Here is a 21,467-nt window from a genome sequence, read left to right on the forward strand (position 1 = left end):
CCTGGAAGACATTATGCTGAGTGAAATATCTCAGTCACAAAAGACAAATACTGCATAGTGCCACTATTGAAAAGCAGGACTGACATCAGGGTTGGGGGGAAACTAAGAGAGGATAAATAATGTATACAAAGAGAAAAGCAAACTGAGGGGGGAGGGGTGAGCAGGGAGTTAAGTGTGAAACAATGGATGAATGGGAATCCAAAGGGGTCTCTAAACTTCCACTAAAATAAAAAAAAAAAAATTTAAAAATTTGTAAAAAGATCTTTAAAAGGAAAAAAAAGGAGGAAATGTTTATGAATCATCTCACTCCGGTAACAATGGCAAAGTTTAACAGGGCAACAAGTAATAAATGTTGGAGAGAATATGGCAAGAAAAGGACATTGTTGGTGAAATTATAAACCCTTTCTCTGCCTACAAAGATTAACACCATAATGAGATGCAAGCATGCTACCTTGCTTCCAATCACTTTAGGATAATCCCAATTCCAGGAGTCAATATCGTAGATTGAATATATGCTATAAATCATGTATTGTAACATTGATAATATTAGCTTTGTACTAGCAGAAAATTCCATTTTGTTAATATTCATTCTGGATTTCTTAGAACCACCTTTCACATAGTGTTTGTGATGTTCTCCGATTTACTCTGTAGATCAGCTGTTTAGCAGAGCTTAATGATATCTTGATCCAGCAAGGAAAAAGTTGGAACTCAGAATGTGCAGTTACCAACGACCCATCAAACTCAGATGGTATAATATTTTAACACAACCAAATTCTTTTTGGTTTTCTCTCTAAAGCAAAATTTTAAAATGTATGAGAAATCAGCTAAAACTACTTTTGTCTTAGAAACACCTTCAAAATATCCATTATTGGGTATAGTTGTTTTACATGTTTGCCCAACCATTTTAAACTCGAAGTTCATACTTGGGATTCGAGCTTTTTTTTTTATTTGTATTTTGTCTTGCACATACATCTACCTTCATAGCATATCCAGGTAAACATTTTAGCAGCTTCAGCAAGTAACTGACAGTTGACTTTAAAGAGTCCCAATGTTGGTAAGCAGAACCTTAGGCGAGCCATTTTTCACACTTCTGCTTTTGCAACTCCTTCTCCAGAACCAAAGCAACCCCACTGTGCTCCTGGAGAGCTCAGTACTATCGAAGTACTGACAGTACCCAGTCCAGTAAGAGAATCTAACAACAGATGAAATTATTCAGGCTAGAGCTGAGGCTGACTTGTTCTTGAACTATTTGGACTTTCCACATGCAGCAGCTCTGTGAATGTATATTAAGGCCCACTATTTGATTTTTGTTTTGTATTAGTTAATAAGTATTCAAACTAAAAACTCAGAGCATGCTGAAGTCACACTTTGCCAGGCTATTAGATTTGTTTGTTTGGTCAACATGTGTCAATACAATAGCAGTAGTGATAATAACAATTAACTTTTCTTTACAACTTAATTGCTAAGTATTGTCCCAAGGGTCATTTGAGTTTGTTGGTGTGTTTGTGGTTTGTTTGTTTTTTATTTTCTATATCATGTCAACCTTATTATCCCTGCATTACAGATTTAAAAAAAAAAAAAAAAACAAAACAAAACTTGAGGCCAAGAAAAGTTATGCAATTTGTTCAAACTTAAATATCTAGTAAGTACTAAAGCCAGGATTTAAACTTAGGCAATCTGACTTCAGAGCTCCACTCTTAATCTCTGCCTTCCAATTTGTAGCTTATCTCTTGTGTCGAACCTGTGAAGATGGTACCTGAAAGTCCTCTTTTTTTACCTCTTTCACTCCTGAATAAAAAGGGAAATGATGCCCTAGTTACAAATCGTGTCATCTGGAGCCTCTAATGTTTCTCCTTTGGCCTCTCCCAAGTAATACATTAAGATAAGGGGATATAAATAAACCTTACTGTAATAGGAGATTCTCTGTCTAACATTTAGAGATCATTTGGTTTCAGCTATTAAAAATTTGCTAAAGATTAGGGTTTGAGGCTAATGCAGGATTATCTCATTACACCCAAAAACAAGAGTGTAGCTGGACCTCAAAATGGATCAAAAGCAGGAGCTGGTATAAAAAACCAGGATTATTACCCTTTTTGATGCCTGTATTAGATGCCCATTGGGAAGAAAGGGAAAAGAAAAATCAAGTATTATAGAGGTATTTCCTCCTATACCTGCTCAGAAAATGAAGATGTGAACAGCAAAAATGCTCTTCAAAGGGCACCTTTTCTGCGTTTAATCATTTGAAGGAAAATTCAAATGCCCAGTAGTTTTCCATGAATGTATAACAAAACAGTCCCTTTTAGCTATCTCCTACCATCTTGTCCCTCCCAAAAACCTGATTCTGATACTTTGTTTGCGGTTTGGTTGGTTGGTTTTTTTTTTCAGTTAGCCACTCTCAAGTCTTTGGAGCCTGTCTTATCCCATAACCTGTCCAGAATATAAGGGTCTTATTTTCACTTCAGTTCTCAGGCCCTTCTTTGGTCTTTGTAATAAAATGGCCTGGTGCACTTGAGCCTTCAGAGTTGTTAAAAACAGAATTTCTTCCTTTCTTGTCCCCTCTTTTTCTACTCTTTCATTTATCAATAAGCACCTACTTAATTTTCCTATTTCCAGATGTCTCTCTCTCACACACATTCCCTCCCCCCGTTTTCTTTTAGCTAAATTCCAAACCCTTGATCCTAAAGTTTCTCCAAAATCATGCCCATACTTGCCTAACCTTGTCATTGCCACCCAGCTCCTTCACGCTAGATCAGTATGTCCATACTGACATGGAAACAAACATGCGTTTAATTGCTGTTCCAAGTCCTTCCTACTACAGAGCCTCTTGCTTTTAAGGTCTTTTCCCATTCCTTTCTACCTGTGAAAAGTCATCCATTTTTGTCATGGCCTATTTTAAGTTTTACCTGTCTAGAAAGCCCTCTACGATCTCTCCAATATGATAAATGAATAGCTGCCCTAGTTTGCCCAGGATTTCCTAGTATATGTGACTTTCACTACTAGAACTCAGATATTTCCAGGCCACTAGGGACACTATCAATACCCCAGTGTCTCCCTCTATGTACAGCCTTGTGAGATAAAAAGCCCTGTGAATGCATCAATAGCCACTACTTCTTCCTTTATGAGGTTCTTTCTCCACAGTAAGAGTTATGTCCCTGCTGGGCAGGGATCTTTTGATTCCCACTTTATACAGAATATAGTGCTGTGCTCATGGTAATGCATATTCAGTGAATAAAGTGCTTTAGTTTTAAATTGGCATTACACCTAAAATCTTTTCTGTGTGTTAATTTATTTGTCTTTATTTTTTTCCAGCCCAGATGACTTACTCAATGCCTTGAATGAGGGTATCAGTCGTGCTGATGTCATCATCACATCAGGGGGTGTATCCATGGGGGAAAAGGTATGAAAAAATGGGACCCATGAAAATGTAGTCCATTGTAATATCCTTGTATATAGTCTACCATCTATGGTGTAGCAGATATCTGGTGTTCATAACCAGACCTCCGCAAAGCTAAAAGTCCATGAGATTTCAATATTTACAAGGCACTCCAAAAAAGGGATGCAGTGTGAGCAGTTCATGGGGCTTACCTTCACAACTTACCTAATGGCTTTACTATTCTCCTGGAGACTTCCGCTTTACTTCTGAGTCATCTTTACTGAAGTAGACTTCCCCCCCCAAAGGGAAGCTCTAAATCTTCCCTTTTCCTAAAGGTTAAACAAGACCTCCTAGAGAGACCAACTCCCACTACATATTCCAGACTCCTCCTTCTCACCACAGGAAGGCAACAAAAAATTAGACATTTCTTTTACCCTCTGTTACAAAAATTTTAAAAAGTTGATAAAAAAAATATATGTACTTCATTTTATAGGATTAAGCTTATTTATTTATATGGAGCTCTGGCAGTGTAGCTCATAGCGAAAGGTGCTGCTAGCCCAAAGGCTGTGTGTCTCCAGAGGTTCGTCTCCATCAGCATTTCTCAGGGAAGAAGATGGTCAGTGCTCTCCTCCTCCAGTTTATAGCCTAGGAAACTCAGTGAAGGGTCACTATGAGTCAGAATTAACTCCGTCAAATGAATTGAGGGGAAAAAAGCATATTTGAAATCTCAGAATCATTACGTTTATATATCTTAGTGAAAAGTGTTGGTGCATAATAATTTTTTGATTCATTGATTAAAAAGTGATAAAAGCAAAATATTCTTTACTACCATAAACACCCATGTATTTTGACTCAAAAGTATTTCAGATCATAAAATGGTTTGCCAACTTATACTCACATTAATGACTCAGCTGAAAAAAAATATAACAATATTGTCATAATAACATTTTTAATTAAAATTCCTATTTTCTAAGAGCTTGATTTATTTACAACTTGAACACACACACATACACAATATTGTTCTTAGTCCCTGCTTTCTGTAGCTATAAAACTGCCAGAACTTATAACCTGATTATTTTTTAGGAAACTCTATTTGGCTCTGAGAGCAAATATCAGAATACAGTACATGAACAGAGAATTTCTGACTTCCTTTACTTTTGAATGTTTGAGTATAACATTGCAGCTTCCAAAGACATGAAAAGAAAAAGAATTTAAATTTAAGACCACAGCCTCAATTATAGGGAGGAGGGAGATGTCTAAGTGTGGGCAGATGTGGTCCCCACAGCAGACAGATTGCTGAATCAGTCTTCTCTCAAAACGTGCCGAAAGTCTGCAGCCACAGGTAGAGCAGATTGTTGCAAACCTCTCCTGAGATCCCAAATGCAGGGAGCTGAGGACTGCACTGTAGGAGGACAATAAGAAATCATTTACAGCATGTCTGTTTTCATGACTATAAAACTGCCTGTGGTACTCTTAATATCACTAAAGCAAAAACTGAAGTTAGGGGTATTTAGATGCAAATGTGTTCTTTCCAATGAGTATCTCATGTATAATTTATCTTCATTCCTCATGATATTAATTGAGAAACAATTCCTGTTTGGCAGACCTAAAGATTATCTTTTCCAAAACTTCTTGATAGCTTGTTAGCTTGCAGTAAACGCAGGTTTGGCGATTGTGGTTCAACTCTACTAATGACCCTTCCCACCCTTCGCTTTCTGTATTAGTGCTAGCACAGATGTTAGTTAAGACAACTCTAAGACAGATTTGCTTACACATGAACCCCATAATTAAAAAAAAAAAAACCATGAACACCTGGTTTTAATTACTCTCTGAATGATAAGGTTCTTATTCTGAAATTTTAATTTCCTAGAAAATAAGCTTTAAGAATTGGGTATCCCAAAGTAGTATCTAATGATTATCATTCCTACCTCTCTAACTGAAAAGGAGATGGAAGAAAGAGTAAAAAAATAGGAAGAAAAATTCACAGCATAAAGGTAGAAAAGTCCTATTAATTGGTAGATTCTAATCCTAAAAAAGAATTTTAGCTTACTTCAAAAGCAGAAAGAAAGCATCAGATATGGGACATCTTCTTTAGTTCAGTGACTGAGTCAGAAATTATTTTCTTATTTATGTTATTTTTAATATGTAAGCCACTACTGGGCCTTACTCCTCCAAGAATTATCCCAAGGAAGCTGAAGAACCTTAAATGATATAAAGCATCAAATAACTATCATAATTAGTATTGATCCCAAAAGAGGTTGATCTCATTAAGCTTAGTCTAATTATTTAGCAGCAAGAGTATTCATTAACCATATTGACCCCCTTGAGTTTATTTAATAAATCTGGAGGCATACATCAGTAGAACACTAAAATTAATCAAAAATCTTGCAAACAAATAACAACAGTGAAATTCTCCTTATCGCTTGGTTTTGTCCTATGTAAGTCTTATTCTTTTTTTATGTTGATTTAGCAGTCTGCTACTTTATTTTGACTACAATGAGTAGTCTAAATACCCATGGGGATCCCTGAAGTCTCCTCGGTGAGCCCAGAAAATCAAAACTGTAATATTAAGACTTTACTTGGCATTTTCATTCTCCTCTCATAAGTATAGGGGAGCTCTGGTGGTTTAATGGTAAGAAATTGCACTGCTGATGCAAAGGTACAGCTTCTTTGCAAAGGAAAGTTGGACAGTCTCCTCCCTTGCCAGTTTACTGCCTCTGAAAACCTGCTGGAGAGTCAGCCAGTGATGGGTTGGTTCTGCCTCAACGATATTGCTGTTGCTATTGTTGTTATATGCCCTCGAGTCACCTGCAACTGATAGCCGCCCTTGTGTACAATAGCTCTGAACTTTGACCTATCCTGAGCCAATCTCTTTGCCTCCAATATATCTGACCTCATTACCCGTGTCAGTTCATCTTATCTGGAGTCTTCCTCTCCTCTCCTGTGCTGTCCCTCTACCTTTCCAAGCATGATGTCCTTCTCCAAGAATTAATTCCTCCTAGCCACGTGTCCAAAGTATGTGAGACATAGTTTCAAAATCCTTGCCTCCAATAAGCAGCCTGGTTTCACCCTCTCTAAGACTGTTCTCTTGGCTATCCTAAGTATGTTCAATATTCTATAGCACCGTAACTCAAAGTCATTGAGTCTTCTTCTGCCATCCTTATTCATTGTCCAGCTCTCTGATGCATAGCAATTCTCTGATGCATAGCAAGTAATTGCAAAGACCATGACCTGAATAAGGCATACCTTAGTTTGTAGACTGACATCATTGCTCAACAATAATTCTTAAGTATAGAACATACTTTTTTTTACAACATACTTTTTTTAAGAGCTGTATCATGTATGCCTTCAGATTAAATTAAAAAATTGCTATGTTAATCTAAGATATTTCTGTCAATCCAGTTATTCAGAGGCTTTCAAAACTATAAAGCAGTGCATAAAACATGTTACTTATGTTAACATTAAAATGGCTTCATCATTGATGCTTTCAAATGAACCCAACAATAGATATTTTGTATTTCTTATGTGTATTGCTGCAGTACTGAAAACTGAGCCACCAATATTTAAAATAAAAGTAGAACCACCCATAGGGGGCAAGTTTTAGTGGTGCTTCTAGATTAAGTCAGGGAAAGAAAAGCATGACTGTTTATCCCCTTCTGAAATAATAGGATCTCAAAACTTCCATCAATAGCAATGGAGCATTGTCTAATACAGTGCTGGATAATAAGCCCCTCAAGTGGGAACACACTGAAAATACACCTAGTGAAGAGCAGCCTCCTCAAAGTAGAGTCTTTCTTCTTCTTTTTTTTCTCAACAAGCAAAAATTTGTTTTCTTGCTATTAAGGAGGCTGGGGATCCAAATTGAAGGCACTGGCTCTAGAGGAAGGCTCCCTCTGTTAGCTCCAGGGAAATGCTCTCTTCTCTCAGCTTGTTTCCTGGTTTCTTGGAGGCCTCCATGTATCTTTTCATTTATCTTCTTAGTAGAATCTATCTTAATGGTACAGATGGAGCAAAGCATTCAAGCAGGGAAAGACTGTAATTTGCTAATGTGGCATGATTCAAAATGAGGAGAAACAACTATAAACATCTGGTAAACACAGTAGAGATAGTTAAGGTGGTGCAGGATCAGGCAAGATTTCAGTCTATTGTTCATGGGGTCACCATGAGTTGGAGTTGACTCAATAGTACCTAACAACAGCAACAGTATAATCCACATAAATAAAAACTCTTTGGAAGCCTTAATAAATTTAATGTGAAAGAATCTAAAGGGATATCGATACAAAAATTTTGAGATTCCTAGGGACTTTAATGTGGAAGGAGGAGTGGCATCCACTTCCATAATAGCTCGCCTCTGGAAACCCTATGAACCTGGAGAGAGGATGAAAGGCACCCAAGTGTCAAGGACTCTCCTTCATAGGGTCGCAATGAGTCGCCTGCAACTCAGCAGCACTTAACAACAACAACAACAGGGACTTTAATAAAATTAAACTTTACTTTCAGGAAAGAACATATGCACTTTTATTTGTCATTATTATTCCTAATATAATTGCATCAGCCTATAGGTCACTAGGGAGCTCTGGTGGCCTAGTAGCAAGAAGCTGTGCTGTAATCCAGAAGGCACACAGTTTGAGGCCACCAGCTGCTCTGTGGGAGAAGGAAGGGCAGTCTCCTCCTGTGCTATTAACTGCTTCTGAAAACCCGCTGTAGGATCAGCTATGTGTCATTTCCCATTCTACAGTAAACAACAACAACAACATACGTCACTACAAAGACAGGAGAAAGAAAAAATTAAAATAGATATTAGAAGAGACCTTAAAAATTACACTAGAGCATTGAGAAGCAAACAGAAGAGATGTGGAAGTAAAAGACCTGAACAGAAGATGCTAAAGCACAACTTGAGCAGACAAAGCAAACTGTTAGATTGTTCAGAGACCTAGAATTGGACAATAAAAAGGTATGAGCTGACTAGGAATTTCTTAAGCAGAAAAAACTAAAAAAAGACAAAGTCAAGCTTCAAATTGCAGTACTTAGGGATGTTATGACCAAAATCTTTAATGATCCAGAAAAAAATCAAAGAAGATGAAGGGAGTACACTAAATCAAAAAAGAATTGACCAACACTGAAATATTTCAGAACGTACCGTGTAATCAACTTGACAACACTTAACAACAACAACATAGAGAGAGCTCAGTTGGCCTAGTGGACAGAAAGTGATGCTACCAAGCCAAAGGTGGGTGATTTTAATCTGTAGTCCTCAGGCCTGGTTTTAATCGTTTTTGGTCAAACATTCTTCTAAGTGGTATATCACTGGTCTGCCCATTTGCTGTACTGAGGTAACTCATGGTTACTGTGATGCTAAACACTGTGACACTGATGTGTCAAATGCAATAAATGGTTACCCATGGTGGACAGTATTTGGTGGCGCTTCCCAAATAAAACAAGCTTGGAAGCAGGAGTGGCATCCATTTCTGAAATAGTTTGCTTCTGGAAACCCTGTGAACTTGGAGAAATAATGAAAGTTATACAAGTGTTCAGGTCTTTCATTTATAGGGTCACTATGAGTCATCTGTACAACTCGACAACACTTAACAACAACAAACCATGTACTCAAGAGCCAGTGGTTATGAAGGAAGACATTCAAGCTGCACTGACGGCATTAGCAAAACCTAAAGCCCCAAGTGTCGATGAGATTCCAGTTGACATGCAGATGCAGCCCTGGACGTGCTCACCAGTTTATGCCAGGAAATTTGGAGGATAGCTGCCTGGACAACCAACTGCTGCTGCTGCTGCTGCTGCTGCTGCTGGTAATGACTTTATGAACAACAAATCAACCTTTTCTATCCTGTGCTCTGACACACTCACACTTATTGCTGCCGTCACTATGTCAATCCACCTGGTTGAGGATCTTCATCTCTTTTACTGTCCCTCACCTTTCCAAGCATGATGTCCCTCTCTAAGGAGTAGCCTTTCCTTAACAACATGCCTTGACTGATTATTCCCATTCTCAAGAAAATTTATCCAACAGAATGTGGGAATTCTTGAACAATAAATAGTATTAATGTCACTTACATGAAGTCAAAATGCTGCTGAAGATAATTCAAAAACAGTTAGGACAGTACATAGACCAAATATGACCAGAAGTTCAAGCTGGATGTCATTGCTGATGCCAGATGGATCCTGGCTGAAAGCAAAGAATACCAGAAGAATGTCTATTTACACTTTATTGACTGTGCAAAAGCATTTGACTTTCTGATCGTAACAAACTATGACTAACATTGAGAAGACTGTGAATCCAAAAACACTTGATTGTGCTAATGCCAAACCTATACCTAGACCAGAAGACAGAGCAAGGAAACACTACATGGTTTAAAATTAAGAAGGATGTGCACAAGGGTTGTATCCTATCTGTATACTTGTTCGATTGTATGCTGCACAAATTATTCATGAAACTGGAGTTGATGATGAAGAATGTCCTTTGTTATATAGATGATACAACCTTGCTTGCTGAAAGTAAGGAGAATTTGAAGCACTTGCTGCAGAAGATTGCATGCCAACATTAAGAAATCAAAAATTGTCACCAGTGGACCTTTAGGCAACATCATGACAGATAGAGAAAAGATTGAAACTGTTAACGACTTCATCTTACTTGGATCTACAGTCAATACCCTTGGTACTAGCAGTGAGAAGGTCAGGAGATGTATTGCACTGGGAAATCCTGTAGTTGGGGGCCTCTCCCAATTACTGAGGAGCAGTGATGTTAGTTTGAGGACTGAGGTATGTCTGATTCATGCCATAGTCTTGTCAATCATTGCTATGCTGCTGACAGCCAAAAAGTTAATACAGATGACAGAATTGATGCCTTTAACTGTGGTATTGGAGAAGAGTACTAAATATCTGATGGACTGCAACAAGAACAGGTATGTCTTAGAGAAGGTGCAGCCAGAGTGTTCCTCAGAGGCAAAGATGATAAAGCTTTGTCTCACATATTTTTGACATGTTGCTAGGAGAAGCTATTTCTTGGAGAGGGATGTCATGCTAGGAAAGATGGAGGGCCAGTGAAAGAGAAGAAAACTCTCAACCAGGTGATATAGTGAGTGCAACAGTTATCTCAAGTGTGTCAGAGATTGTGAGATTAGCACAGCATAGAACAGGGTGCTAATCTGTTATTCATAGGGTCACTATGAGTCATATCCTACTCTATGACATCTAACAACAACGTATTAATTATAGGGAGATCTCATGGCCTACTGAAGTTGCACTGCTATTCAAACAAGCACACGTTTCAAGTCCACCAGCTGCTCCATGGAAGAGTGGGTAATCTCTCCAGGCAAACTCTTTCCTCTAGGATCAGCTTTGAGTTGGTTGCAACTCACAGCACACAACAGCAACATATTAATTATAAAATTTAAGAAATTTATTTCACAGAGAAAACTAAGAGCAGAGATGATTAAAAACTTAATGTGTAAGCATTTTAGTAGACTCTCAAAGCTAACAGATACACAAAGTACAGTTTTCCATAGCCACATACATCCTTTTTGCACCTTCTTATAGCAGAGATGAACGTGCATGTTAATTAATACGATCCAAAGATATAACTTCTATATCAAATATAAATAAGAAGCATAATATAGTAACTTAAAAGCAAAAGTATTAATTTGATATTATGCTTCGTGATTATTGTTCCAGTCTCCTATCTTGCTTAGAAATCATCTAATTATCTCATGTGCTTATTCATTAATTAGCTCAATTTGGTGTCAGTTAAAAATTTTATGTTGGTTAAAGATCTTGACAACTATTTTCAAGCTGACATACTACAGAATATAGTTACTATTGACTTTAAAAACTTCCAGTATAATTATTCAATTTAATGAAATGTAATTTCACATTTTTTTCAATATTATACATTATGTAAGAGTAGCCTCAGCTTATTTGATCAATAAATCTATGTAAGTTTAGAAAATAGAAGCTAAAATAGAATAAGTACTTTTTTTTCCTTAAAACTATCAAGTCAGAGGAACTCCCAGGTAATGCATAGAATTAATGCAATTGACTATTAACTGAATGGTTGGACTCTTGAGTTTACCCAGAGGCATCTCAGTAGAAAGGCCTCATGATATGCTTCCTTCGGCCGTTAAACACACCATGTGGAACATATGGAATCTGATGTACATAGGTTTTCCATAAATCAAAATTAACTCGTGAACAACTGGTTTGATAAATAGGAAAAGGGAGCCTCCAGAAATGTTCAAGTATAATTTTTAAAGATAAAATCATGACTACTAACTCTAGTAAATATATAAAATGAACACATGTGAGAGATACTTTTGTTGTTGTTTTGTACCATCAAGTTAGAGCCAGCCTATAGCTGACCGTTCAGCATGTTGTCAGACAGTAAATCTCATGGGAGTTGATTGCCCATCTTTCTCTCTAGGAGCTGTTGGTGGATTCAAAGCGCATACCTTTACATTGGCAGCACATTTCCTTACCTCTGACCCACCAGAGCTAGTTAATCTATTAGATGATGCAGGAACCAGTAAGATAAGACCAATTTAAATGAGTTTTATAATAGAGCATGAGAAGGCTGGAATAAATGTGTTAATAAATGGGGCCTGGGGAAGCAGGTGTATGCATTTACTCATTTGCACAATATTTCTCAGTCTGGTAGAATTCCCAAGACCGCGGCTCTTAAATTTCTCATTCCCATTGGTCAACTTATAGCCACACAATAAAAAATAAAATTAATAATAACACCAATGAGGAATTTGCTTCCCAGAACTATAAACCATAAAGACCAAAAGGAAAGCATTTGCCCCAAAATCGAGTTCAGAAGGTAAGAAGAGGTAGATAATGCATTGCTGTCAAGTCAGAACCAATGTGTAGTTGACCTTTCATTGGGTTTCTGAGGCTGAAAAATCACACTGGCGATTTCCCATCATTCTTCAGCAGAATGGCTGGTGAATTCTAACCCCTAGAGACATGCAGGTTTAGGGGTTGGATGCTAAGGACTGTGCCACCAAAGCCTCATCAAAGTCAGAAAACAAAAGCATTCAGGCATGGGGAACCATGGGAGAAAGTGATGGAGTGCTGTTACATTGATGGATTTGTCACAAGACAAAATCCATATAAATTGATGAGTGTGAAACTCGTCTCCTCTATTAATTTTTACCTTATCTGTAATAAAACATAAAATAATTATATTTATGTCCACAGGAGAATAAATATATCTCCATTGGACAGAATTCATTTATATTACTTTAAATAAAAATTATCTGCATTCCTCCCAGTTTTCTACAATGTCCATTTTTGTAAAATAGCTTCAAGACAATGAAAGAGAACAATCCAGATTCATGTACCACATTAATGACTAATAATTGTTTTGCCTATTTCAAAGTCTTTCACAATTTAACTGACATCAGTTTTTATCCTTTCCCAAGTTGAGGAAATGACTTTGCTCTATCCATTCTCTGATTCTTGTGGGTTTCCTTTTATTCCTTCTTATCGTGGCTCTGGGTTTCAGAATAGCAGATAGAAATCCTTGCTGCTTCTCTATGCAGGTAAAATCATAAGAACGATGATAAGTCTCAGCTTTTGTTGCTATGGCTTGTGAATGCTTTTCCTCTGGCACAGGATACCCCATTAGCTTAGAAGCTGTCAGTGTGTTCAAAAGAATGAAAATAGAATTTTTAAAATCAGAGAGGTTATTTTTCTCCAAAATGTAAAATGTTTGCTTTCATTTAGCAAATGTATAATGAACATCTACTTTTTTCCATAACCTCCCAGGCCCTGCAAATGTGGCCTCTGCCTGTCTCTGCGACTTCATCTATGCTTGTCTCCCACTCATTCACGCTTTCTATTGCCTTTTGTTCTAGACATCTTCTCTACAGCTTCAGAAGCTTTTGTATATATTTCTCTCTACCTGGAATTCTCTTCTCTCCCTGCTTTCCATGGCTGAATCGTTCCCATTCTTTGGTACTTAGCTAATACATCACCACTTCTTTTTTTTTTTTTAATTGCCTTTCCTTATTCCCCTTGAGCATTCTCTGTCCCAGAACTTATTTTCTTCATAACATGTGCCAAAAAAATATGTAATTCTTTTACTAGTTTATTTATTTATTTTAGGCTATCTCCCCAAGTAGATTATGACAGAAGATCATTGGGAACTGTGTTAAACATTTATCATTGAAACCCTAACACATAAAATTTATGAATGTAATATTCTAGTTGAAGTAGTTAGTAAAAGAAAGATGTGTTTTATTTACTTGGGATTCACAGGTTTTGTTTTAAAAAAAGACAAGACACCAGAATGTAGGGCTATGCAAAAAAAAAAAAAAACAAACCTCAAACCTGCTACCATTCCATCAGTTCAACTCATAGCAACACTGTGGGCAAAGCGTTCTTCCATTTTATACCAAAACCATGAGCCATAAAAGAGAAAATTGATAAATTGGCCTTCCTCTAAATTGGAAACGTTCATTCTGCTAAGGATCCTGTTGAGAAAATGAGAGGGCAAGTTACAGAGTATTAAAAAAATATTTGCAAACTACTAGTTTCTAGAATCTAAAAAGACTACTAAAGCTTAACAGTTAAAAAAAAATTCAGCTTAAAAAAAGACATAAGCAGACATTTCACGGAGGATATTACATAGATAGCAAATAAGCACATGAAAAGATATTCAACAACATTTGCCCATACTAAAAAAAGAATAGACCACCCCACAGTAGTCGAGACAGTTCCAACTCATGATGACCCTCCGTCAGATTTCTGAGGCTATAAATCTTAATGGGAGCTGATTGCCTCCTATTTCTCTCCAGGAGCATCTAGTGGGTTCAAATGTTTTGATATGAAGCACAACACTTAACCCATTAACACAATGACCATTACCTTATAACGTGACTTATAAGAGTAGCTAAAAAAACAATAGTAACAACTACAAATGCTAACAAAAATGTGGACAAACTGGACATTCATACATTTCTGCGGAGACATAAAATGGTACAGCCACTCTCAATAATTGTTTTGCAGTTTCTTTTAAGAGTAAGAACTGTGAAATCCAGCACTTGCACTTTTGGGCATTTATCCAAGAGAAATGAACTTAAATATATAAACAATACACAATCCAGTACACAAATATCAGTAACAGTTTCATTTGTAGTACACAAAAACTGTAAACAGCTCAGATACTCTTCAGGTGACTAGTTGTATGAACTGTGGTTTATCTATGGCATGAGATAATACTCAACAATAAAAAAGGGAGTCTGTTGATGCATACAAACACCTGTGTGGATGGCCGTAGAATTTTGCACCTGGGAGGGGTGAGGAGACTCATGCATAGCCTGAAAAGACTGTTTGGTTTGGTATCTATATATAACATTTTTTAAATTATAGAAATGCATAAATGGAGGAAAAGATACCTTAAGGGTATCTGGTAGATACTTTGTACTGGAAGAAACTGTTCTATGCCTTGCCTATCTGAGTGTCAGTATCCCAGTTGAATTATTGTATTATCTAACTAAATCTAACTCATTGCTGTGGAGTCAGAACTGATTCATTGCTAACCTGCCAGCTAGTTTCCCTGAGGCTGTAAATCATGCAGAAAGAGTACCTATCTTGCTCCTGCAGAACTGCTGCTGCATCAAAACCAGCAGAGAGACAAGACCTTTGGGTTAACAGCACAGCTCCCTACTGACTGGGTCACCAAAGCAAGACATACACTGTAGGTTTTGTCAAAATGTTACCATAGAAGGAAACTGATTAAGAATAACACAGAGTCTGTAATATAATCTCTTACCAGTCCAGCTATCTGAATCTACAATTATCTCAAGATTAAACCATCAAAAAAAGGGGGAAATGAGTTACTGTTCATACAAGGTTTGTGGTTAACTAAAGTAAACATAAAATTGCAACATAACCTAAATAGATGATGTTAGAGGCATATAGTGCTTTTAAAGAGTACATTAAGAAAGGTGTAGAAATTTCCACTTAGGCAAATATTTCTTTGGACCAACTTTCCTGTGTAAAAGAATGTGGAAGAAGAAAAAAAAGAAAATGATGAAGGTTATATAAAGTTTTATATATATATAGAGAGAGAGAGAGAGGAAAGAGCGAGCATATGAGTACACATGTATTTCAAGATAATCAGGTGTAAGAATAGAATAGGCAGGACTTAAAGCTGCAGAAGGTAATAACCACAGAAAAGTAAAATTGGAATTCTTCACCATATTTTCCCTCAAGGCATTTGCTGATTACTAAGGGGAAAATGTATATGTGTACAAGAGGCAGGGTACAAGAGGCCAAGAAGCCAAGCATAAAATAGTAGCTGAGAGATAAATAAACAGAATCTTCAGCATAATAAACAGAATCTTCAGCAGTCATAGGAGTTCAGGGCCTGTCATGAAGAGAGTCTCTTGCAAACATCTCAGACTTTCAATTTAAACCCCTGAAGGGCCATGCTCTAGAAATAAAGACAAATTGGAATAAACAAACCTTTGCAAAGACTGAAATACAAATTCACCATCTCAATCTTTGATTAAACTTGCATTCATTTTAACTCTCTGTCCAGTATACATTTTCCTTACCAACTGCCAGAAGAAATGCAATAATTTTTAACAAGTCATCCAGACCCTTCACTTTTTCATATATAATAGTTTGAGCTTGACTTTAAAAAATTTATCAAGGGGAGCTCTGGTGGCCTAGTGGCAAGGAACTGCAACTACAATCCCAGAGGTGCACGGTTCGAATCCACCAGATGCTCTGCCGGGGAAGGAGGGACAATCTCCTCCTGTACCAGTCAGATCTGATTTGACGGTACACGCACACAAAAATAATAATTAAAAAAATTATTAGAGGTAGAACAAAATGCCCCAAAATTAAGAGAAAAAAGGGATAAAACATCCCTAAGAGTGGTCCTGTTATTTGTGTTATCAGGTATGGACTTCTGTGTGACTGTAATTAATGTTTAAGAACATTACAAAATGGATTGTTTCACTAGCAACTAGAATCTATTAAAAAGAATCAAATTATAATTTTATAAAAGCGTTGAAAATACAGGAAAAAATAAGACATGTAGGTTAAAGTGAAACATTTAAACTAACTGTATGTGAAGTCTCACAGGAAGAGAGAGTGGGTAAAAGCAATATTTATGAGAGATTGTGGAGAGTTTTTCAAAACAAGACAGTCTCTAATTCTCAAGCAGGATAAACATAAAGAAACCTCAGTGATGATGCTAACACTATTAAAAACCAAAGACAAAGGAACATCCTACCAAAAGAACACTTCACCACTGAAGACTAACAGCTGTCTTTTTAGCAGGAATGACGGGAACTAGGAAACAGTGGAATGGCATTTAGAAAATGTTGAAGGAAAATAACCACCAGAACTTCCTTCAAAAATAAACATGAGTAGAACTACACTAAAGAGATACGGTTTTAGAAAGAAAAATTATGGAAGCATTTACATTTACATTAGGAAAATGAAGAACAAGATAAAGAGTTAATATGTGGGTAAAGGTAAATTATTTAATTGTATAAAATAATGATCAGATTAAATATAGGTAGGATCTATGTGGTGTATATAGTACATGTATATATTCAATAAATGTAACGTGTAGATTTAAAATATATTGTAAAAAAATGCATGTGTTAGTTGAATATGTATTCCTTACTATATATCATCAGGTTGATTCTGACACATAACAACCCTGTATTATAGCATAATACTCCCTCATATGGTTTCCTGATCTGTACTATTTATAGGAGGAGATCACTATATACTTTCTCTTGCTGAGTGGCTGGTCGTTTCAAACTTCCAACCTATCAATTAGCAGCCGAGGGTTTAATCATTGTGCCACCAGGAGAAGCAGGGGTACATATGTTTGTAATATTGAAAACTAGCAATGGGATAAATTGAGTTAACCTGTTTTAAGGTTCTTACATTGTCCAAAGAGTGAGAAAAATATCAAAGGCTGTAATAAGTCAAAGATGTACATTATACTTTCTAGAATAAACATTAAAAGCATAATATAAGATTAAAACACTAACAACAAGTTAATAAAAAAAAAGTTGATAAATCCAAAAGAAAAGTGTGAAAGAAGAGTTAAAAAAAACAAGACAGTTATGGCAAAAAGAGCACGAGTAGTGTGGTGATAGTTTTTTATTTTGTTTTTCTTTCTAATGGTGATAATTTTAAGCGCCAATATAGTAACAATCATATAAAATGTAGACTAAAGCCTTCCATTAAAAATTGTTGTTCTGGATTTTTTTAAAAGAATGCTAAGTATATGCTGCTTAAAAGAGACTCACCTTAAAGAAGTCTGGTGGCGCAAACAGTTAAGTGCTTGACTATGAACCGAAAGGTTAGAGACTGGAGTCCACCAGCTGCTGCATGAGAGAAAGATAGGGCTTCCTACTCCCTGAGATTATAGGCTTTGAAAGTCTGTGGGGCATTTCTCCTTCGGGAAATAGGTTTGGTGTGGTTTTAAGAGAGGCTTACCTTAGTTATAAAGTTGAAAGTAAATTTTTTTTAAGTACTAAAACATAAAATGGTTAATCTCTCTTGCCATTAACTGCTTCTTGCCAAAACCTGCAGGAGGGTGAGCTATGGGTGGGTTCCAACTACATTGCACACAACAACAATACTGCAGATGTATAGATATCACAGAACATTAAGGTAAGGATTATTACATATAAGAATAAAGAACATTTTATAATGATAAGAGAAGTTCATCAGGAAAATCTAACAATTCTAAGTCTGTCACATCTAATAACCTAGTCTAGAAAAAGAAATCATCTTTCCTTAGGATTTTAGGGGATTCTGAGAAGATAGCTAAGATAAGGATGGAAGTGAAGAGAGGAGCTCAAAAGAAAAAGTATTCCAGGGAAAAAGTGGAATATTTTCAAAGGCCAGAAGTTAAAAATCTTAGGAAACTTAAAGAAATACAGTCTTACTGTGATGTGGAGAAGAGACTGTGAGAGAGTAATAAGACTGAGTGGGAATAGAAAAGAAGGCTGAGTGGTAGGAACAATGATTAGTAAAAGGGGGCTTGAAAATACAAAAGTCTTAAATATAATATAAAAAGAAAATACTTCCTCTCTGGAATGAGGAAGCTATTCAGGTATTACACAATGACCTGATCAGATTTGTTTTTAGAAGATCTCTTAATCCTCTATGGAAAATGAATTGGAGGAAGACCAGGCCTGTTTCAGTAGTTAGAGATAATATTGGCTGAAGCTATGGACAAAAGTGAACAAAACAAAAATAAGGTGCCTACAGCTTATAAAATATTCACATTTTAGTTAGATTCCTTACTCTTTTTTTTTATTGTTGTGTGCGTGTACCGTCAAATCAGATCTGACTGGTACAGGAGGAGATTGCCCCTCCTTCCCCGGCAGAGCATCTGGTGGATTCGAACCGAGATTCCTTACTCTTGAATTAGTAGATAAAGACCTGAAGACAATACAACATGCTTTCATCTCCTCCCCCCCCCCTTTATTTCTACAAAACCAATTGCAATATAGTGTTAGATTTCGTTGATAAAAGTTAGGATTGGTCAGATCACTCTGGGGTAGTTGTAACCATAGAGCATTTGTGAGCAGAATATAAAGAACAAGGAAATACGCTTGACCTGCTTTAGACTTCCCTTCTACATTTAAGTTGGGGAGGGCTTGTTGTTGTTTTGGTTTTGTGATTTTTGTTGTTCTTGTTGTTGTCGTTTTTCAGTTGACACACTTAGATTTGGTAGCCTGTGAGTAAATATCAAGATTCTTCTCAAGGACATATATTGGTTTAAGTCCGCTGAGCAAAAGGTGTGTGGTTCATATATATGGTTTCCCTGCTCGAGTACAACTTTTTAAAGCATATTTGTTATCCTTTCTCACATAAAATTCTGTCTTGAAAGACAGCCATCAGCCCTTCAAATAATGTCACTGTAGTTCTTTATTATCTACCTCCCTCTACTGAAATGTACTCTCGGAGGGCAAATTATCACTTTTGTTCAGGGCTCTATCCTCCACTTCTTACCATGGTACTCAACATGTAGCAGGTGCTGAATGAATATTTATTGAGTAATAGATTGAGAAATGTTTGCCTGAAATAAGCTTATTTTATTACATTATTTGTTTTCCTTTCATTTAAAATTTTAAAATCTGGTATTAAAATAAAGTGATTCTTTTTTTCTGTTTGCAGGACTATCTCAAGCAGGTGCTGGACATTGATCTTCATGCTCAGATCCATTTTGGCAGAGTTTTTATGAAACCAGGGTAAGAAAATAATCATTTTATGCTATACCCAGGGTTTGGCTAACCTTGACTAACAAAGACTTAAATAATTTCTTTTTACATTTTCTATTATAGATTGTTCTAATGTGAAATAAGAAACTGTGTTAGAACTCTTTGTACAAGTGTAACTCCTACCTGAAATGGGAATTCATCTTGCTTATGAATCACTGGATCCGGTATAAACGAAGCAAAGCAACTTTCCTCCTTCTTAGTTCCCAAAGTTATCTTCTCCTGTTCTTTCTCCTCACATTGCTTTTCTGTTGAGGATTCTAGAATGGAAGTAGGGAGAAGAGTGAGTGCTTCATTGGTCCATCACTCAGCTTCATCGATTATCAACCTCTTTTTATAGTTTTTTATTAATTCCCACCCTCTGCCTTTTTGGCAGGGGAAGAGAGGGCTATACTATTTTAAAGCAAATGCTAGGCTTTGTCATCTTGGTATACATATCAAATAATAATACCAACAGAAACAACAATGGTAATACATAATTAACTTATGTAATTACAATGGCAGTATTATCTCACCTGAAATATCATGTCATATTCTTGTAATATTCAAATTTCCCTTCAAAATTTAAGAAAAAAATGGCTTTTTATAATTGTTTTATTTTACTCTGTTTTATTTGACTCAAGATTCAAATAAAGTGTTCTTATTTCATTTGATTGCTTTTATGAAATCAGAACATTTACTCTGCCCTCTATTTTTTCATGCCACTGATTTGTGGAGGAAAACTGCCACTTGCCTGGAAGAAGAGATTTGGCTAATTGCGTCTTCGTGGTGGTGTTTAGTTTGTTCCTCTCTCTCCATTATATCCTAGAGCCTGGGAATTAGATTTAAAAGCTTGATTAGATTCAGATTCCAATTTTGTTTTTATAAGAATATTTTAAAGTAATGTTTTGTATTGTATATTAAGATCTCTTAGAGGGAGAGGGAAAATGACATCTCTTGCACGTGGGATAAAAACTCATGATTCCTGAGGAAGAGCTATGGAGGTTACTTATTCTCAAATAATGTTAGACATTTGAGTTAGTAAAATATTTGTGGCTATGTCTTTAAGCAGTGTGTGCCTTCTTGGTTCGCTGTTTCTCTAATAAAACTTTGATACCATGTTCAAAGGCCTCAGTGTATGGGTGACCATTCCAGCGTGCCTCCATAATGCCCCAGGCAATAGTAATAATACTTTAAATACAGAATTATACTCTGGTGTGTATTCATATGAATCCTAAAAGACAGTAGATGTAAATTTCCCAGTTGTTTAAAGAGAGTTATGAGAATCATCAGCAAAAGCCAGAAGCCATTTAAGTGTTAAGTCAGCTCTCTTAATATCCCTGATTTACTCGGTATCTGCAGTCACTTCAAGGACAAGAATCAGGCTTACCCTCCGTGATTTGGCTATTTAAGTTTAGAGTTAAAATAATTCCTAAAGTTTCTCCAGATTTGATTTCATTTCTAATTCTTGGCACTAAGTTTCCATAAATGCCTGTTGAGTGTGAACTACTTTGCCACTGCCAAGGCCCTTTAATTGAAACTCTTGGATTTGCCTTATTCTTATTAATAATAATATTTTCTCTAGAGCAAATATTGTTATGCTGTGAATATACAAACTTTTGTTTATAGCCTCTCCCTGTGGAGAGTAACAAACATTTCAAAAGAAACAGTACAAAATTGAACAGATTACTCTCTTTGCAATGAGAAGGAAGCTAATGCTTCTTGACCTTAACTCTAGAGAATTATTTGTATGTTTTTCATTTAAAATAATCTCAGCATCTGTGTTCTCTTCCTTCAGTCTATTTATAGCTTATTTGAATTTTAGGAATTCATCA

General features: G+C 36.3%; 1 protein-coding gene across 1 annotated transcript in view; it reads left to right on the top strand.

The window, feature by feature from the left end:
* LOC102844647 (gephyrin-like) overlaps positions 1 to 19,626 on the top strand; it is a gene marked incomplete at its 3' end in the record, with an annotated part of 706,808 nt that extends 687,182 nt beyond the window's left edge. The window contains exons 20-21 of the mRNA XM_006891835.1: positions 3,310 to 3,397; positions 19,553 to 19,626. Of these exons, the coding sequence (XP_006891897.1) occupies positions 3,310 to 3,397; positions 19,553 to 19,626 (162 nt within the window). The remainder of the gene's footprint in view (positions 1 to 3,309; positions 3,398 to 19,552) is intronic.
* Between the last annotated feature and the right edge of the window lie 1,841 nt (positions 19,627 to 21,467).

Source organism: Elephantulus edwardii, unplaced genomic scaffold (assembly GCF_000299155.1).
Source record: "Elephantulus edwardii isolate Elephantulus edwardi_28Jun2011 unplaced genomic scaffold, EleEdw1.0 scaffold00104, whole genome shotgun sequence".
In the NCBI taxonomy this organism is placed as follows: Eukaryota; Metazoa; Chordata; class Mammalia; order Macroscelidea; family Macroscelididae; genus Elephantulus; species Elephantulus edwardii.